This window comes from Buteo buteo, chromosome 11 (assembly GCF_964188355.1).
Source record: "Buteo buteo chromosome 11, bButBut1.hap1.1, whole genome shotgun sequence".
Lineage (NCBI taxonomy): Eukaryota > Metazoa > Chordata > Aves > Accipitriformes > Accipitridae > Buteo > Buteo buteo.
In genome coordinates, this window is record NC_134181.1 from 2,026,230 (window position 1) to 2,044,930 (window position 18,701).

Genomic DNA, 18,701 nt, shown 5'->3' on the forward strand with positions numbered 1-18,701 from the left:
CCGCCACCCGGATTTGTGGGATGTTTTCCACTGCAAGTGAGCGACCAGGGGATAAAAATACCCCCCGGGGGGGGGGACACGCACATGTGGCAGGGCCTGGCTGGGGTTGCCTGTGGGGGTGGGATGGGGCCACTCGGGGTGGGGTGGGGTGTGGGTGGCTTCCAGCCTCTGGTGTGCTGGGGGCACTGGGAGCACTGGGAGGGGGGAACTGGGAGTACTGGGAGGGGGAGCTGGGAGCACTGGAGGGTCTGGGGCTGCTGGGGTCACTGTGAGCACCGCAAGGTGACTGGGAGCACCGCAGGGATGCCGAGGGCACTGGGAGCACTGGAGGGGCGCTGGGATATTGGGGTACTGGGCATACTGGGAGCACCGCAGGGATGCCGAGGGCACTGGGAGCACTGGAGGGGCGCTGGGATATTGGGGTACTGGGCATACTGGGAGCACCGCAGGGATGCCGAGGGCACTGGGAGCACTGGAGGGGCGCTGGGATATTGGGGTACTGGGCATACTGGGAGCACCGCAGGGATGCCGAGGGCACTGGGAGCACTGGAGGGGCGCTGGGATATTGGGGTACTGGGCATACTGGGAGCACCGCAGGGATGCCGAGGGCACTGGGAGCACTGGAGGGGCGCTGGGATATTGGGGTACTGGGCATACTGGGAGCACCGCAGGGATGCCGAGGGCACTGGGAGCACTGGAGGGGCGCTGGGATATTGGGGTACTGGGCATACTGGGAGCACCGCAGGGATGCCGAGGACACTGGGAGCACTGGAGGGGCGCTGGGATATTGGGGTACTGGGCATACTGGGAGCACCGCAGGGATGCCGAGGACACTGGGAGCACTGGAGGGGCGCTGGGATATTGGGGTACTGGGCATGCTGGGAGCACTGGCTGCTGGCAAAGGCACTGGGAGCACTGGAGGCACTGGGATACTGGGGGCCCTGAAGGCTCTGGGAGCACTGGGGGAGTCCCAGGGATATTGGGAGCACTGGGGTGGGGGGAGCTGGGAGCACTGGAGGGTCTGGGGCTGCTGGGATCACTGTGAGCACCGCAAGGTGACTGGGAGCACCACAGGGATGCCGAGGGCACTGGGAGCACTGGAGGGGCGCTGGGATATTGGGGTACTGGGCATGCTGGGAGCACTGCAGGGATGCCGAGGACACTGGGAGCACTGGAGGGGCACTGGGATATTGGGGTACTGGGCATACTGGGAGCACTGCAGGGATGCCGAGGGCACTGGGAGCACTGGAGGGGCACTGGGATATTGGGGTACTGGGCATGCTGGGAGCACTGGCTGCTGGCAAAGGCACTGGGAGCACTGGAGGCACTGGGATACTGGGGGCCCTGAAGGCTCTGGGAGCACTGGGGGGGTCCCAGGGATATTGGGAGCACTGGGGTGGGGGGGGTACGGGGGGTTTGGGACCACTGGGGCAGCGCTGGGGTAACTGGGAGAAGCGTTGCACTGGGGGTACTGAGGGCACGGGGAGCACTGGGGTAACACCGGAGCACTGGGGTGCTGGGGGCAGAGGGGTGTTGGTTGGGGAGCACCGGGAGCACTGGGGGGGCACTGGGAACACTGGGGGGGCACTGGGAGCACCGGCTCGGCCCCGCCCCCGCCCGTCCCCAACGGCGCATGCGCAAGCTCCTTCCCGACTCCAAGATGGCGGCCCCCGCATACCCGTGCCAGCAAGGGGGCGGGGAGGGGTGGGGCCGCTCCGTGGTCCGATCGCTGCCATTGGGCGTCGGGAGCCGGGCGCTACGGCGCCGGCCAATAGCGGGGCGGGAATCCGCCACGGGCGACGGTCACCTGGGTGGTGCGGGGGCGGGGCTTGAGGCCGCCCGCACCTTTGCCGGGAGCGGCGGCGGCGGCGGTGACGGCGGCGAGATGGCGGAGGAGCGGGGTCTCGCCATGGTCACCTGCACGGCCCCCGTCAACATCGCCGTCATCAAGTACTGTGAGTAACGGGCGGCTGGGGCCTGTCCCTGCGGCCGGGACCCCTCCTCGGTCCGGGGAGGGGGGGAACCAGGCGGGACGGAGACAGCCGACAGCCCCCCCGGGTGCGGGGCGGGCCGGTGGCGGGGACGGGGACGAGTTTGGCACCTGCCCGGGGGTGGGAGTGAGCAAAAATGCCGTGCCGGGCCGTGCCGTGCCATGCCACACCGTGCCATGCTGTGCCACGCCGTGCCATGCCATGCCACGGTGCAGTGTGCCAAGCCAACCCACGACAAGCTCTGCCATGCCGCTCTGTGCCGTGCCGAGCCGTGCCGAGCCAACCCATGACACGCTGATGCTGAGCCGCGCCGTGCCACGCCGTGCCATCTCTTGCAGGGGGCAAGCGGGACAATGACCTGATCCTGCCCATCAACTCCTCCCTGAGCGTGACGCTGCACCAGGACCAGGTCGGTGTGGGGTCCAGGTCAGGGTCAAGCCCCTTTGTCCCCCCCCTACCCTGTGCGTGGGGGGCTGCTGAGCCCCGCTGCGCTCACCCCCCCCTCTCCCCGGCAGCTGAAGACCACCACCACGGCCGCCGCCAGCCGGGACTTTGCAGAAGACCGGCTGTGGCTGAACGGGGAGGAGGCCGACGTGGGACACCCCCGGCTGCAGGCCTGCCTGCGGGAGGGTGAGTGTCCCCCCACCCCGGTCATCCCGGGGAGCCGGGCAGGGTGTCCCCCATACCGACCCCCCCCTCACCTGGCTCTTGTCCCCTCGCAGTGCGGCGCCTGGCCCGTAAGCGCCGGGGCGGCAGCGACGAGGACGCAGCCCCGCTCAGCCTCTCCTACAAAATCCACGTCGCCACCGAGAACAACTTCCCCACCGCCGCCGGCTTGGCATCCTCCGCCGCCGGCTACGCCTGCCTGGGTGGGTGAGCGGGGACGTGGGGACCCGGAGCGGGGTGGCAGGGGTGTTTCCTCCCCGCTGACCCCATCCCCTCCCCGCAGTGTCGGCGCTGGCGCGGCTGTACGGCGTGGAGGGCGAGCTGTCGGAGGTGGCGCGGCGCGGCTCGGGCAGCGCCTGCCGCAGCATGTTGGGGGGCTTCGTGCAGTGGCAGCGGGGCGAGCGGCCGGACGGCAGGGACAGCCTCGCCCACCAAGTGGCCCCTGAGACGCACTGGCCGGAGCTCAGGGTCCTCGTCCTGGTGGTGAGGGACTGGCGGAGTGTGGGGGGGGCACGGCTGTACCCACCACCCCCCTGGCTGGATGGGATTTGAGGGGGGGAGGGTGGTGGGAGCACCCCAACCCCGTGTGGGTGCAGACCCCGGGGCTCAGGGGAACCCCCTTGGTGGGTGTGGGGGCTCAGGGGGGTTCACGTCCCGCTGTCCGTGTGTCCCCCCCCCAGGTCAGTGGGGAGAAGAAGCAGGTGGGCAGCACGGCGGGGATGCAGACCAGCGTGGACACCAGCCCCTTGCTGAAGGTACGGGGCAACGGGCCTGATCCTGCCCTGGGGAAGCTGCCTGCCTCCTGCCTGCAGGCAGGGTTTGGGGTCCCGTTTCCCTCGGAGGGGGGCATTTCTCTGCGCTGGAGGGCATGGGGGGGGGGGAGGTTGCTCCTGTGGTACTACCTGAGTGAAGCCCAAAGGTGGGTGTCACTGAATTGGGGTGACCGCGACCCACCTGCCGCGGCAGCACCGGGCAGAGGCGGTGGTGCCGGAACGCCTGGCCCTGATGATGCGGCACATCCGTGAGCGGGACTTCGAGGGCTTCGGGCAGCTCGCCATGCGGGACAGCAACCAGTTCCACGCCACCTGCCTCGACACCTTCCCCCCCATCTTCTACCTCAACGACCTTTCGCGGCACATCATCGCCCTGGCACACCGCTTCAACGCCCACCACGGACGCACCAAGGTACCGGCTGGCGCCGCTGGCCCCGCGGGGCTTCTCGTTTGCTGTGGTGCCGCCGTCCGTCACCGTCACCGTGTCCCCCTCCTCATCCCGCCGCAGGTAGCCTACACCTTCGACGCCGGCCCCAACGCCGTCATCTTCACGCTGGCCGACACCGTGGCCGAGTTCGTGGAGGTGGTGAGACGCAGCTTCCCCCCTGCCGCCAACGGGGACCAGTAAGGCCAATCCCATCTCTTACTGGGGGGGAAGGAGCGGGATGGCGGGGGGGCTCGGGACTGAGCACTCCGCCGTGCTGCAGGTTCGTGCGGGGGCTGCCGGTCGGCTCGGCCTCGCTGCCGGAGGAGCTGCTCGCGGCCGTGGTGACAGAGCCGGTGCCGGGGGCTGTCCGGTACATCCTGCACACCAAGGTACGGGGCTGGGGGGGGGGTAAGCGTGGGGCAGGGGGACCCGTCTGCCAGGCCTCTGTGGGGGGGTGTGGGACCCCATCCCTGTCCCCAGGGGTGCGCAGGACCCCGTCCCTAGACACGTTCCCACTGGCGTGACCAAGGGGGTGGCTTTTTGGGGTCCATGGGGCCCAGAACTACCCCACAGCCCCGAAGTGGGGGGGGGGGTCCCTGCAGGCAGCGGGGCTCCCCGGTGCCAGGATCTGGCCCCCGCTGCCCCTAACCCATCTTTTGCCCCACAGCCTGGCCCTGGCCCCCAGCTTGTGGATGACCCCAGCCAGCACCTCCTGGGAGCGGACGGGCTGCCCCGCCGCCGTGCCTGAGCCCCGGTGACACTGCCGGTGACACCGCCAGCGACGGCCGTGATGCACCGGGACGGGGGGGCTCAGGGTGCTGAGTCCGACCTGGTGCAAAGCCGTCCCCAGCCCTGGGGTGGGACGTGACTCCTGGGGCTGGTTTTTACTCTTTTGTACGGAAATAAGAGTTTTTCTGGCTGCAGCGCTGTTTTGGGGTGTACGGGCTCTGTGGGCGCTTTGGAGGGGGACACACATCGCCGGCTGCAGGGTGGGAGATGGGGGGGGGTTCCTCCTCACGGCTGTGCCTGGCCCTGCTGGGACTGATCCTGTCCCCCCCGTGTCGCTTGCGGGGCTGATCCTGTCCCCCTGCGACCCCCTTGTCACCCCACATGGCCCCTGTCCCCCCCCATCATGTCCCTTACGTGGCTGATCCTGGCTCCCCCCAGTCCCCTCGTCACCCCGACATGTCCCCTGTCCCCTCGTGTCCCTCGTGGGGGTGGTCCTGTCCCCGCACGGCCCCCGTACAGCCCCGGTGCTGTGTCCCTTTGCGGCAGGAGCGGGTCCCCCACGGGGGCGTGGCCTGTGGGGTCGGGGCGTGGTTTAGGAGGTGAGGAGGCGTGGCCGAGGGCGAAGCGGGGCGGGGCTAGCGCCTGGTTACATCGTAGCGTCGCATCCGCCTTCCGGGTCGAGCCGAATCGGGCCGAGCCGAGCCGAGCCGAGCCGAACGGAGCCGAACGGACTCGGGCCGAGCCATGGGGCAGATCGAGTGGGCCATGTGGGCTAACGAGCAGGCGCTGGCCGCCGGGCTCAGTGAGTTTGGGAGGGGGGGGGGGTCCTGGGGGTGAGGATTGAGGGTCTGGGGGAGGGGGGGGTGCAGGGGCTGGTTGGGTGATGGGGACCCGAGTGCTGCAGAGGGGTCTGAGCTCCCCCGCCCCACGCAGGGACCCCCTGTGTGCCCCCCCCAAAGGGTCGTGGGTGTCCCCAGGGGGGGCCACCGACCGGGGGGAACTGGGGGCTTCCGGGGTAGCGCAAGCGGGAAGCGCCGGGGACGGCCGGGAAGAAGCTAGAGCCTCCTCTTCCTCCTCCTCTTCTTCCTCCTCTTCCTCGTCCCCAGGTTTCCTGGCCACGCCGGGCAGCCAGAGTGGGGCAAACCTCCCCCCAGAGCCCCCCCCCCCCAGCCTGGAGTTCCCCCCCCACTCCCCAGTTCCCATCCCTGAATCCCGGGGGTCCCGCACACAGCATCTCCCCGGGGCCATATCCCGGCTTTATCCCGGTTTGAGGGTTTGTATCCCGGGTTCGGGGCGGGGGGAGGACGGTGTATCCTCAGGCAGGGACCCCTCCAGCCCCTCTCTGTCCTTCCCCCCCCCAGTCATGCTGACGGGTGGGATCGTGGCCGTGGCGGGGCAGTTCAAGGGCTGGTACTTCGCAGCGTACGCCATGTATCCTTGTGGAGAGGATGCCCGGGACTGGTTTTGGGGGAAAAAACCCTGCCCCAGTTAGGGTGGGAGGCATGGATGGTGGGGGGGGAGACATCCTCCTCCTCCTCCTCCCCAGTCTGGGCTCAAATCACTCCTTCCCTGCCCCAAACAGCCCTTTTTTGGGGTGAGGGTTGTGTCTAGGGATTAATCCTGGCCCCGAGCACCCCTTTCCTTGACACCCCCCCGCAGCGTGGCAGGCGTCTTGGTCTGCCTGCTCGAGTACCCCAGGAGCAAGAGGAAAAAGGGTTCTACCATGGAGAGATGGTAAGTAAGTGGTGTGTCCCCCCCTTGCCCCTCACCCCTGTGATGGGGGGTCCTGGTACCCCCCCCAGAAACAGACATAGCACCAGGGTCGGGAGCGGTGGGATGGGAGCAGGGCTGGATCCCACGGGTGGGTTCCCTGGGGTGCCCCATGCAGGGACAGCGTGGATATGGGGGTCCCTCGGGGCTGGGTGTCCCCCACGAGGCGGGGGGCTGGCCGCTCTGACCCCCCCGGGTGTTGCTTTGCAGTGGCCAGAAGTACTTGACGGCAGTGGTGAAGGTGTTTGGGCCCCTCACGAGGAATTACTACATCCGAGCTATCCTGCACGCCGCGTAAGTGGGGTGTGCGGGGTTGGGGTTGGGGTGCAGCCCCCCCCCAGCCCCCCCATAACCCCTAGTCTCTCACACAGCCTGGCCGTCCCCGCTGGTTTCCTCCTCTCCACCATCCTGGGCACTGTCTGCCTGGGCATCGCCAGCGGCATCTACCTGCTGGTGAGTGCAGAGTAGCTTTGGGGGGGATTTTTGGGGGGGCTGGGGACCCTGCCGGAGGAAAGGGGTCCCCCGCTGACAGCCCCCATGGCTTCGCAGGCGGCGGTGCGTGGGGAGGAGTGGAGACCCATCGAGCAGAAGCCCCGGGAGCGGCCGCACGTGGGGGACACCATCAAGCAGCCGCCCAGCAACCCCCCACCCCGGCCCCCCACCGATACCCGCAAGAAGCAGCCAGCGGAGGTGGGGGGGCAGGTGAACCCCATCCCCGTCGAGGCTGAGTAACTCGGGGTGGGGGGGAGCTCTCCTGCCGCTGCTGCGCTGCTCGTGTTCCCGCTTCCCAACTGCACCCCGGCTCCTCGGTGGGAAACTGGGGTGGCTGGCTCCTGGGGATCCCCAAATCCCCAGGGGTGCTCAGCTCCTGGAGTGGTCCTCAGCTCCCAGGGGCTCCCTAGCTCCTGCTGGATCCCCAAGGATGCTCAGCTCTCTGGGGGGGGGTCCCCAGCTCCTGGGTGTCCCCAAATCCCTGAGGATGCTCAGCTCCCTGAGAGGTTCCCAGCTTCCCAAGGGATCCCCAGCTCCTGGGGATCCCTGAATCCCTAAGGATGCTCAGTTCCCTGAAGGGGCCCCAGCTTTCCAAGCAGCCCCCAGTTCCCTGGGGGGATCCCCAAATCCCTGGGGGGGTCCCCAAATCCCTGGGGAACCTCAGTTCTCTGGGGAATTCCCAGCTTCCCGAGGGGTCCCCTGGCCCCGCAGCCCCACGGGGATGGGGGGGGATCAGGCAGCTCTGCTCCCTGCACCCTCTCTCGCTGTTTTTTGTCACTTCTGCGGTTGCTGTTGCAATAAAAGGTGGGAAAAGCGCCGGCTCCCACTGCCTCCTGCTCCCCTGGGTGGGGGGGCTGCAGCTTCTGGGGCTGGATTTGGGGGGGTTTTAAGGACAAACAGCCCAATTAGGGGCAAATACAGCTGAAGCCGGGGTGGGGGTGTGCAGAATGCGGCTGCTGCAGGGCTTTGTCCCTCCTGCTGTGGGGAGGGGGGAATGGGGAGATGTCCTCAGGGGACCTATGCTGGGGAGGGGGGGCCATGCCGCTGTGCTGTGCTCAAATCTTCCGTGGAGCTAAAGGTGGGGTGAAGTTGGGGGGACAGATGCGGTGGCACGTGGACCTGCACCGCAGCTGCACAGTGTGTCCCAGAGGAGCCCCCAAAGCCTGGTGTGACCCCCCCCAGCAGGGAAAATTGTGTGTGTGTGTGTGTGTGGGGGGCATTTCCCTCCCCACTCCCACTCGTGGGTGCCTGGGTGTGATGTGGGACCATGTGCTGCTTGGTGGTATTGATCTCGTTGGGCATCAGTAGTGGCTCCAGGCTCCCCTCTACCTGCCCCCCCGCCCCCCAAGTAACACCTGGTCTGGTGGGGGGGGGTGCAGACACCCCAGGGCACCCGTGGGTGCTGGCAGGGCACGTGGGGTGGCCCCAGCAGGTGGCGCTGGGCCCGTGGGACGTGGGTGCCCGGGGGCAGAACCGTGGGAAAGGTGTGGGTGGTGGGATGCTGCGAGTGCTGGGGCTGATCCCCCCCATCCTGGGGCTGGGGGGGGTGGGGTGGTGGGGCACCCCCCTGCCCCATCACCTTCTCTATTGCCTCCCAGTTCATCCTGCCTTGCTGCACTGGGTGCACTGGTGCTTTGCCCACCACGCTGGGGCTGCGAGATGCCCCACAGCCGAGCATTGCCCCACGGGGTACCCAGGGATGTACCCCATCCCCATTTGCCCCCCCCTACGCCAATCTCCCCACGACGCTGGCTGGGAACAGAGCAAGGACCGTGCCCGGGGAGTCGGCCTTTATTTGCAGGCTGCACGCTGCCGGTATTAAATAGCACATATAGAGGAGACAATAAATAGCTTTGCAGGGGGGGAATAAATAACCAGCCAGCCCCTGGGAAGCACTTGTGGGGTCTTGGGCACCGTGGGGTCATGCTGGACCCGGAGTCGCAGCCTTGGTGGGGGGGTCAGCAATAAATACGGGTTAAAAAAAAAAAATCCCCCAGCAGCAAGGCTCATAAATAACTCATAAATAATGAGGTGATGGGTTGGGGGGGGGGGAGACACCCAGCTCTGTGTGTGTGTGGGGGGCCGGGTGGGTGCTCTAAAACAAGCACGGGTGGGGGTGGGTGCAGTGACACGGTCACGCTATGGGGCTCCACGGGAGCCGGGGTGGGGGGGGGCTCAGCGCCCGGTGCGGGGCAGGACGCAGGTACAGCCCACCGGCACCCTAATATAGTCCACCTCGAAGGTGACGAGGCCGGGGCCGGCGGGACGCGGGCAGGGCTTGCGCCGCAGGACCATCATGGTCTGGTAGATGGCCACCGAGTTGAGCGACGTCGTCTCCCGACCCGTCTTGACGTCCACGCAGCCGCTGCAGAGGCACTCGGCGAAGGCCAGCTTGCGCGGGTAGCGGTTCTCATCCTCATCGATGCTGCGGCCGAGGGGTGTGGGGGGAAAACATGGTGAGTGAACCCCTTCCCCTGTGCCCCCCCCAAGTCACCCCCCTGCTAGCATCAACAGGGATGCCCGCGGGAAGCGGCAAGTGAAGGACGCTTGGGGAAACTGAGGCACGCCGCAGCAGCCAGCATGGGATATGTGTGGGGGTGTCGCGGGTGGGGGGGCCACTCACCGGTAGCGCCACGGGGAGATGGAGCGCTCGTTGGGCTCGCTGCGAAGGCCGGCGCGGAGCTGCAGCGTGGGGCAGGCCCGCTCGCGATGGCGACGGTGTCGGCGGTGGCCGGCGGTGGCCTCCTGCAAGCGTTCCAGCTGCGGCACCAGCTGCACCGGCACGTAGTGGTCCCAGCGCAGGCTGCGACCCAAGAGATGCGCGGGGGCTTCGCCGTCCCGCAGCTCGCCCACGCTGTAGCAGTGGACGTGGGGATGGTGCGGGGGGCTGCCGGGGCGGCGCAGACCGCGGCACAGCATCAGGGTGCCCAGCAGCACCAGGGCACCCAGCCAGCCCTGTGTGAGAGCCCGGGTCAGAGCGGGGGGGGACCCAAAATCTCGCACCCTGCCCCGGCACCCACCCCCTGCCCTCCTGGGGATGCAGCCTGGAACAGAGCCCACCAAGGGTTTCCCCCCCCCCCCCCCCAACCTCAGGGGGCTTTGACACGCAGAGCAGCAGCGCGTGTGTGCTTGCACACCCGTCCCCAAAAGCGTGAGCTGGCACCCGCACATGTATGCACACACGTGTTTACATGGGCACACAGAGTACCAGCACAGATATATGCACACCCCCACCTCCTAACGCAGCAGTACACCTATGTGCATGCATACGTGTATGCACACGGTACCAGCACATGTATATATGCAGAGGCTACCTGTACATACACCCACACGTACAGCCAGCTCTACACACACTCAGAGAATACCTGTACGTACACACGGACAGCCCGCACGCATGTAGCTCTGCACAAACATACATTCAATATCAGCGCGGGCACCTGGAGCGCCAGCGCATGTCAAGATACCAGTACATGTGTGTAACACACACACACACATCAGTACCAGTGTGTGTGCACAGGTGCCTATGTACAAGCACATATATACACACATATGTCCCATACTGCCCTTCCATGCACATACACAGAGCAGTATCAGCCTGTGTGCATCTACACACCCACACAGAGGTGACAGCACATATGCTTACACGCACATGGACATTTGTGCACACATACACACACATATATTACCGGCACACATGCCTACACCTGATCCACCCTTCCACACGCACACCCCAGCCAGAAACACACATATATCACCAGCATATGTGCACAGAGCCGTGCACACATGCACATACGCTACTGCCCAGCCCTTATACATATAGAAGACTATACTCCCCCCCCACATACCAGCACGCATGTAGCTACATGTGCAAAACCACCAGCACGCACACATCCACGGCCAGCCTGACACACGCATCGCCAGCACGTGTGCATCTCCACACCCAGCAGCACCCACCAGCCTTCACGTTCCCACCCCCTCTAGCTGGGGACCCCCCCTTTGTGCACACACACACACGTGTGCACGCACCCACGTGTCTGCACGCACACCCCCCCCCGCCATCCACACACGCTCTCACCCCCATCCCAGCCGCCAGCATTCCCACCCCACTCGCACGCCCGTACCCCCGCAGCACCCACTCCCCCCCCCTCAAGGCCCAGTATTACCATTAGGGGGGTACGGGAGGACGCCGAGGGGTGATGGGTGATGTTGGGGGGGGGGGTCCTTCCGAACTGCTACCCCGGGGATGCGGGCGGCCGAGTGGCAGCGCAACCGCCGCCGCCGCCTTTATATAGGGCTTGGGCAGGTGATGTACACACACCTGGAAACTCCAGCTCTGGCTGCCTTCCTCCTCCCCGCGGGCCGTCGTACTTCCTTCTCGACTCAAGCGTCGTTTCAGCCCGGAAATTGGCTCCCGACGCCCCCAAAATTGGGGAGGGACGTGCACAGACCGGTAGGGAAAAGGGTGTCCACCAGTTTGGCTGTTGCGGTGATGGGGATAGAGCATCGTGGGGATGGGTGGTTTGGGGTCGCGGGAGGGCTGGGGTGCCGGCGGACGGGTACCCAGGGCATCCCGTGCCCGCCGATGGCGGGCACGGGATGCCCTGGGTACCCGTCCGCCGGCACCCCAGCCCTCCCGCGACCCGTGGGGACAGGATCCCGTAGCCCCAGCCCTGGCCCCGTTGCGTAAGCCCGGCGGTGATATCACCGTCACATTCCTGGGTCTGCCAGAACAGAAATCCCAAATTGGGCAACTCTGGAAAAGGCTGTGTCCACCCTCTTCTGCTGTTCTCCGGTCCAGCAGCGAGGGATGTCCCGGTGACGGTGGAGGCACAAAGCCAAGATGACGGTGCTGAGCTGAGAAGGGAGGATGCGGTGGGACCAGAGGAGCTGGTTCAGGGATGAAGGTCCTTCAAGGAGCCCCCCCTTGCACCCCATCCTGCTGCAGAACCCAGCTTGGGTTCACCTGGACCACGGTACCGTATGTGCCGTGCTGCACCGTGGGCTCAACGCCTTTGGTGTGCAGGGAAAGGATTCGGGGCCAGGGTGCCAACTATCCCCATATCCAGTGGTCCCAGTATAGCGGGAAACACAGTACTGGTGGCGGTGGGGGGAAGCATGTGGGAAAGCACCTTTGCACGGCTGCAGGACCAGGCACAGCCACAGCTTTGGTCTTTTACTGGAGAGATGGGATTTGCACCCCATTTTGGCAGTGACTTTATGGGGTGCCATATCCCCCAAGCAGAGCCTCCCGCATGCAGGTTGGGGGTGCAGGGATCCCATACATGATCTCCCAAAGGCCTGAATGAGCCCAGAGGCCCCCCCAGATTATGGCGGGTGAAGCCAGCTACGGCACAGGCTGCAGAGCCCTCTGCTACCACCAGTGGGATACTGGTTTAGTAACTGGGTGCAAGGAGCAGTCCCACAGCCCTGGGGGGTGACAGGATCAGGGGCAAGGGGACACGGTGCTCCCCACAAGAGATGCAGCAGCTCTTCCGGCTCCACAAGGCTGCTTGTGCCGGCAGCAGTCGGTGCGGCCACAGGATCATCAGGAGAACAGGAAAAATAAACTACACACCCCAAAGATGGGGGGGGAAGACAGGCCCCCCAAGGCAAGGGAGAGGGAGGACAGGGGATGGAGAGAAGAGTAGAGAAAGGAAGAACTGGTTATCAAAATACTTTATTTCAGGGAGATCCCTCAAAAAAAAAAAAAAAAAGAAAAAAAAGAAAAAAAGGAAAAAAAAAAAAGGAAAAAGGACCCTCCTTGTTAAACAGACATCCCCACACCACCTTCAGGGCTCCTTTTAAATCAACTAAAACAATCCGATGCTTAAAATAAAAGACAGGTCATTTTCCCAATCAGACTTTAGTCAAGAATATATATATATTTTTGTTCCTGGGGTGGGAGGGCAGGGGGAGAAGGTCATTTTGCCAGCAGTTCACAGCAGTTTTCGGCTCTCTCGTTACACAGTATATAGAACTGCATTGCTGAAGACACTCAACACACAGCAGGGCTAACTAGGAGAATACAACTCAAGGCTAGCAAAGAGGAGAGGGCAGAGAGAAAGAGAGGAATAGTGAGAGCATCCGACAGGGCTGGAGTCCTCTGTGCATAATTTACATGGAACCGGCGCCGGCAGAGCCAGGGGCTGGCCCCGCTCGCCCTTCGGGAGCCGGAGCGAGTCGTCACGGGCATCTCAGCTGACAAAACTTCAGTTATTTTTTTTTTTTGTGTGGTTTTTTTTTTTAAAAAGAATCGCAGCCAAAATAAGACAGAACTGCAAAATCCCAAAGTGGCCGCTTTTACACTATTTATAAAAACATGAACAGTCACTAAAGGGCAGAGCGGCGCTCCGCGCACGGCCCACTATACTTTCCCCGGGATTTTGGCCCGCTTGCGAGCGATGGCATCTTCCACCGCCTTAAGCTGCTTCAGGAGCTCCTCCCGTCGCGACAGGGTGCTGGACTTGCCCGCCTTGGCACCCGTGGGGCCTGGCTCGGACGCTTTGCCCGGTACGCTCGTGACTTTGCTGGAGCTCTTGGACTGAGGAGAGAGCTGGCGTTTCCTGGCGGGGAGAGAAAGCAGAGGGTGGTGAGAGGCTGCTCGGCAACAGCACGCCGCGCTGGAAACAAACCCCGTCAGTGTCTGATTCGGCAGAAAGCATCACTCTAAGCGCTGGTGGAAGAAAATGGGTTCAACACGCAAGGCCTGGGGCTGGAAAACTAGCTGAAACAGTAGAAGATCAGCTGCTCTGGGGGGGGGATCCTGAAATTTAAACCCAGCACCACGGCCACCATGATGGTAACCCCCAAGGGCTGTGCTGGCTGTTGTGAGCAGCTTGCTGGGGGATGGACATGTGCAAGGGAGCAAAGAGGGGGGAGAGTCACAGGGCAGCCCTGGAGAACTCCCACGGTCTCAGATCCTGACAGCCCCTGCCCTGCGACGCAGCTCACAAACACTCCAGTTCTGCTCCGATGCCGCTTTGCTGCAGTCCGAAGCTGTTGCCCTGAGAGCAAAGCAAAGCTGGGGGAACTCTCCCTCTCCTGCACACGGGGAGCCTGGCTGGCCCCGCATGGGGAGGACTGCGGGCCACCGGTCCCCATCACTAGCAGAAGCAGGTTTTCCTGGATCAGGCTGTGACCGGGGCTGGAGGCAAGCAGCCTGTGGCTCTTGCTGCCGCAGGCCACCACTTCCCCTTACGGCAGAAGACTGGGAAGTAGAGCGGCATCATGAGCCTGCAGTGCTGCTAGCTCGCTAATGCACCGAAGGTGCAGTCTGAACCTCGGCTGGCTCTTTCTGATGACTTGGACCATTTGGGAAAGCCTGCTGCCACTGCTGCTGCCAGCCTGCTGGCAGATGTCAGCGGTGGGAGTCACCATCTCCTCTGTTAATGCCACTTGCACCCTTTCGTACTATGTTGAAGAGAAGCGGGGCTGTGCAAGCATGACCCAAATGACCCCAAGGAGTTCAAAACACGACACAGAACTACCCTTCAGCTGCCCTAGAGAAACCCAGTGTGTCCTTAACCACCCCCGTGCCTGGGCACAGGGCACATTGAACCCACCACGCAACACTGCCAACCCAAACAGCAGTAGGAAGAAGAGGGTCAAGAACCAAGGATGCGGCCAACACGACCAGTCTGAGAAGGCTGAAGTTCCTCTTCACTGCTAGAAAACAGGACCTCAGGGCCTGAAGAAGGACAGGGCTGCAGCAGCCGGGGCTAGGTTTTGGTTTGGGAGGACTCTGACACACAGAAATTGAGGCTCGCTCATGCCCCAGGCTGGGGAGAGGGGATGACACGAGTCCTGCTGGCCAAGGAAAGCAGGGGTGCAGGACAGGGCTGCGTCTGTTTGCTCACAGAGATCCTCGGAGAGATGACACTAGAGAAATGCAAAGCGATGCCAGCTGGCTGCAGGCAAGGAGGACCGAGGGAGCTTTAGGTGTGCTGCAGAAGGTGCTCCACAACCCTTCACCAAAGGGCTCTGAGCGGAGCACAGCCCAAGGCCCCTGGAGCCACACGTCCAGTTCCGCAATGGGGTATTTCCAGCAGGTATTTCCAGCACAGGAGCGAGTGCAGACTGCCAAGAAATCGGATGTGAGCTGGTCATCTGTCACCAGAGGGGATGGAAAGGTGCAAAGCCAGGGCTAGTCACCATTCAGGGGCCACATTTTACCATCTCACAGCAGCAAAGTGAGCAGCTGAAGGTATACCAGAGTATGAAAGAATGGCATCGGGCACCCGAGCCAGTTGCCACGAGGAGCTCGGCAGGAGGGTGAAGGGGTTGTACTTTCTTTCTCATTAGCACTACACAGCGCTAGCGACAGGCAGAGGCACTAGCATGAATGAGCTTGCACCTAACCCAGTTGGCTCCTCTTGCTGGGACTGACCTCAAGAAAACCCCCAGGCTCCTGCTCATTTCTGAGCTGGAACAGCTTAGCTGGTGGCGTGTGAGCCCCTGAGCACCTCTGGCTCCTGCCCAGGGAGCTCCGCGTCCTTCCTCTTGCTGTGCCTCCATGGCAACTGGAAACTACAGCCAGAGAGCATCAGAGCTGCCCCGAGAGGAGGGAGTGAACCGCTGGACAAGTGTGAGCCCCAGCCTGGCCCACAAGAGACCCAGGAGAACAAGCGGGCACTGACCTGTCTGTCTGTGCAGGAGAAGGTTTTGGGTTCTGGCCTCTCTGTCGCTCTTGCTTGGGTGAAGAGAGTCTCCCGGTTGCCTTCCTGTCACGAGAGCCTAACGGAAGACAAAAAGGTGAGACGTTCTTGCTCATTGCGAAGGTACAGGTCGCTACCCTACCTACTGTACCGTCTCAGCAGCATATGGATGCTCTCTTGAGACCGACCAGATCATGCCAACAAAAGGCCAAGTCCAGCAGCAGCTAGAAAAGGAACCTACTGTTGTGCACCCTGTCTTCACAGGGAGCAGAAAAGCTAGTCAAGGCTGTGCCTCATGGTCAGCTGTACAAAACGTCACCTGCGGGGAGCCGCACCGGCCCTCTCCTCACCCTCCGGCTGCTGGAACAAGGCTCCTCCACTGCGCTTTTAGGCTGTGCTTTGCTTGCAAACCTGCGGGGCAAGGCTGGCCCTCACGGACTGAGTCAGTGCTCCAGTATCCCTCGGCAAATCATCCAGTTTGTGAGCAATGGGCACAGCGGCATCTGAGCTGGCTCTGCGCTGGCCAGGTAACAGGGTGTATTGGCTTAAAAGAGTGCTGGGCAAGTGCAGCTCTGCTGCTTTTGGAGCCAGCTGGGGCCAATCCACAGGCAGCATCACCCCCATGTTTTTGTGCCCTGCCTGAACAGAGCTGCTGTGGGGACTTGCAGGTGATGGGAAGCCCGCTGGGGTCCTGCAGCAGCACTATCCAGCTTTGCTGCAGTGGGTTTCCCAGCCGCTGCTATCCCAGCGCAGAGGGGCAACTATAGCTGCGGATCTGATCACAGCAAGGTTATAGTACAGGGAAGCGAGACTCAGGGCACAAACACCGACCAGCTTTGTGCTGGGACACTGGAATGCAGGCTGCCTGCCGGAGGGTGCCTCTTGCTCAGTCCCAATTCAGTCAAGGGTATGCTTGCCACTGGGAGGTGAGGCTGAGTTGCCTTCAGGGCTTGTGTCCCATTTGCTACTGCTTAAAAATGCTTTATAACGTATAGACAACAAATAAAGTATATAATTACATCTACATCTATGTATCTATAAAGTCAGCACAGTGTGCTATGTCGGCCCATTCATTTGTCTGCAGCTCAGCAGTAGTTGTGAACTAGATCCCAGTGAACTTCAACCTCACCCAGTCCCTTCCACGCTCCCTTTGCAGGAGTTGAATGCAACCAGGCTATTAGCACAGAAATTTTTTCTGGCTGGCACCCAGAGTCAACAAGATACACCTACAGCTGAGACAACAGGGAAAACAACATCACGTGTCAATGTTGGCTTGTACGTCAAAACCAGGCACCTCTGACTGATGACTCCCCCCCTTTGTTTTTCGGCAGCGACAGCAGAGGCTGGAGTGTGGCATTTAGGTCCCTCTTGATGCAGCGTGCTAGCTAGGTTTTCTGAGGTGCTTGTACTGCTGCTGCGGATTCAGACACAGGAGAACACTTGGAAAGCCTGCGTCTTTCTAAACATATGGGGCAGATCAGATTGTGTCACACACAAGTGGGGAAATCATCTCATTTCGCAGGACGGGTGATCTAGCCAATTATTGCATCCATCCTGGAGCCTTGGCAGCCCATGATCCCTTTCTAAGCACCGCCACAAGCCTTTCTATCGGGAGGACTAAGATCCATTGCGATGCACTGAAATACAAGGCAGAGAAGACCCCACGATACAGTAAGGGAAAACCCTATGACTTCCACAGCCACATCCAACGACGTTACTAGAGAACAGGAGGCTGCTGCGTGATGAATATGTACCTGCAGCAGAGATGAGCACGCTGTGTCTTCAAAGAGAGGGTTGGTTGGTTTTTTTTTTTTTAGTGGAGTTACACAGACATAGTGGAGCCAAGGTACTCGCAATGTGTGCCACAAAACAGCTAGGCAAGGCCGGGTTTGGCCTGCCCAGGGCTGACCTCACCTCGCTTACTTCACAAACCAGAGCGTCTCACCTCCACCGTGTATTTGCAGCCGGACGGCTAAAACGCCTGCGTTATCTGGTGGCAATTGCACACTCTGAGGTTTTGGAAGGACACATGCCTGCAATTAACCTCTCTAGCGAGTGGACTTTTGCAGCAGAGACTTTCACGGGACATTTGTCACTGGAGCACCGCCTCGAGCGACAGAGAAGGAACCCAGCCAGGCCAGGAGTCCCTGGGATGGCTGATATCTCACCTCTGTCAGGCGACAGGTTCGCCCGTTTGGCTGGAGGAGAGGTCGGCCTGTCTTTGTCTGCTGGCTCGTATCTCTTCCTGCTTCCTTTGTCAGCTGCCTGAAATGGAATTAAAACAGACAACAGAGCTGAGCAGCCACTTCCCTCTGGGGAGGGAAGCAGGCAGAGATATTTCCTGTGACGGGTGCTCATGATATGCTGGCTGGCTCACGCAAGCACATCTCCTATTAAACTCTTTGTGCATACCAGTCCCAATCATCACTGGCACCATGTAATTCCCCTACCACCGTAAGCAAACAGCAACCTCCTCTGGCACTGGGGCTAATGTTGCGCTACTTTCATAATTGTCAGAAATGGAAAAACATAGCAGCATTTTGTGGAGTTTTTTTTCAGCAGCACCAAGGATAGCAAATGTCAAGGAGGCATGTGGAGCCATGCCTTCTTCCAGGATCTGACCATGCCAGCTGGTAGTTATGTGTAATTGCACACTCCTCCCCACGGAGCATGCTTCACAGACTCGATAAAGGCGCCTCACGTCATAGCACAGGGAAGTAGAGAAAACTGCAGCCTCAGACTGCAACGGGGAATTTGGACTGTCAGAAAAAAAAACACATTAACGCTTCAAAAACAGGAACCTACCCACGTGACTGGGGCCAACACCCTGCTCCGGCACAAAACCCGGCAAGGCTGAACTCTCCCACATGATCTGGATTGCAATCTCAGCCGAAGGCACCAAAGCGGGGCGTCGGGCTCAGTCGTAAAGAGGAAAGAGCCAGGCTCCCCGTGGAAAGCGCGGCTAGTGGCAGGCACCCCAGAGAGACGAGGCAATCGCCACTTTTACCTCCTGACTCAGTTAGTGACTTGTCAGCGGTTCGCTCCAGAGCGGGCAGTGGGAGGAGAGCTTGCTTGGAAGCATGCGGGGAGCATGCTTTCAGTGGGCAAAGCTCCAGCGCATGCGGGACCGCACCGCGCACGCCTTCGCCTCGGTGCTCCGGCTGCAGCCTTCGAGAAAGCGGGGAAGAGCCCTTGAAGC

At 62.2% G+C, this 18,701-nt stretch overlaps 4 protein-coding genes across 10 annotated transcripts in view; 2 read left to right on the top strand and 2 right to left on the bottom strand.

Moving 5' to 3' along the window:
* Positions 1–1,800: 1,800 nt before the first annotated feature.
* On the top strand, positions 1,801–4,780 carry MVD (mevalonate diphosphate decarboxylase). Its single transcript, XM_075039848.1, has 10 exons — positions 1,801–1,955; positions 2,330–2,400; positions 2,507–2,621; positions 2,714–2,860; positions 2,941–3,140; positions 3,338–3,412; positions 3,624–3,842; positions 3,939–4,054; positions 4,138–4,246; positions 4,525–4,780. Exons 1-10 carry the CDS (start codon positions 1,886–1,888, stop codon positions 4,603–4,605), a joined length of 1,203 nt encoding a protein of 400 aa, XP_074895949.1. The 5' UTR covers positions 1,801–1,885; the 3' UTR covers positions 4,606–4,780.
* CYBA (cytochrome b-245 alpha chain) lies at positions 4,624–7,662 on the top strand. The gene is made up of 7 exons (XM_075039849.1): positions 4,624–4,751; positions 5,244–5,388; positions 5,948–6,017; positions 6,246–6,320; positions 6,567–6,650; positions 6,728–6,809; positions 6,906–7,662. Exons 2-7 carry the CDS (start codon positions 5,331–5,333, stop codon positions 7,086–7,088), a joined length of 552 nt encoding a protein of 183 aa, XP_074895950.1. The 5' UTR covers positions 4,624–4,751; positions 5,244–5,330; the 3' UTR covers positions 7,089–7,662.
* A 967-nt stretch (positions 7,663–8,629) lies between these two features.
* On the bottom strand, positions 8,630–11,244 carry IL17C (interleukin 17C). The gene is made up of 3 exons (XM_075039361.1): positions 11,167–11,244; positions 9,472–9,803; positions 8,630–9,273 (listed from the first exon to the last, which is right to left on the bottom strand). The coding sequence occupies exons 2-3, from the start codon at positions 9,765–9,767 to the stop codon at positions 9,024–9,026; spliced, it is 546 nt and encodes a 181-aa protein (XP_074895462.1). The 5' UTR covers positions 9,768–9,803; positions 11,167–11,244; the 3' UTR covers positions 8,630–9,023.
* Positions 11,245–12,507: 1,263 nt separating this feature from the next.
* The window catches only part of ZC3H18 (zinc finger CCCH-type containing 18), a 51,086-nt gene continuing 44,892 nt past the window's right edge, over positions 12,508–18,701 (bottom strand). For all 7 annotated transcript variants that reach the window (XM_075039857.1, XM_075039855.1, XM_075039854.1 and 4 more), the window contains 3 exons: positions 17,671–17,767; positions 15,485–15,581; positions 12,508–13,411 (listed from right to left, as the gene is read on the bottom strand). In XM_075039857.1, the coding sequence (XP_074895958.1) occupies positions 13,213–13,411; positions 15,485–15,581; positions 17,671–17,767 (393 nt within the window). In that variant the 3' untranslated portion in view covers positions 12,508–13,212. The remainder of the gene's footprint in view (positions 13,412–15,484; positions 15,582–17,670; positions 17,768–18,701) is intronic.

Coding starts and splice junctions, on each gene's coding strand:
- MVD (XM_075039848.1), top strand. CDS start 1,886: ATGGCGGAGGAGCGGGGTCTCGCCATGGTCACCTGCACGGCCCCCGTC. Junction 2,401..2,506: donor TGACGCTGCACCAGGACCAG/GTCGGTGTGGGG, acceptor TCTCCCCGGCAG/CTGAAGACCACCACCACGGC. Junction 3,413..3,623: donor ACACCAGCCCCTTGCTGAAG/GTACGGGGCAAC, acceptor CTGCCGCGGCAG/CACCGGGCAGAGGCGGTGGT.
- CYBA (XM_075039849.1), top strand. CDS start 5,331: ATGGGGCAGATCGAGTGGGCCATGTGGGCTAACGAGCAGGCGCTGGCC. Junction 5,389..5,947: donor GGCGCTGGCCGCCGGGCTCA/GTGAGTTTGGGA, acceptor TCCCCCCCCCAG/TCATGCTGACGGGTGGGATC. Junction 6,651..6,727: donor CGAGCTATCCTGCACGCCGC/GTAAGTGGGGTG, acceptor TCTCTCACACAG/CCTGGCCGTCCCCGCTGGTT.
- IL17C (XM_075039361.1), bottom strand. CDS start 9,767: ATGCTGTGCCGCGGTCTGCGCCGCCCCGGCAGCCCCCCGCACCATCCC. Junction 9,274..9,471: donor ATCTCCCCGTGGCGCTACCG/GTGAGTGGCCCC, acceptor CCTCGGCCGCAG/CATCGATGAGGATGAGAACC.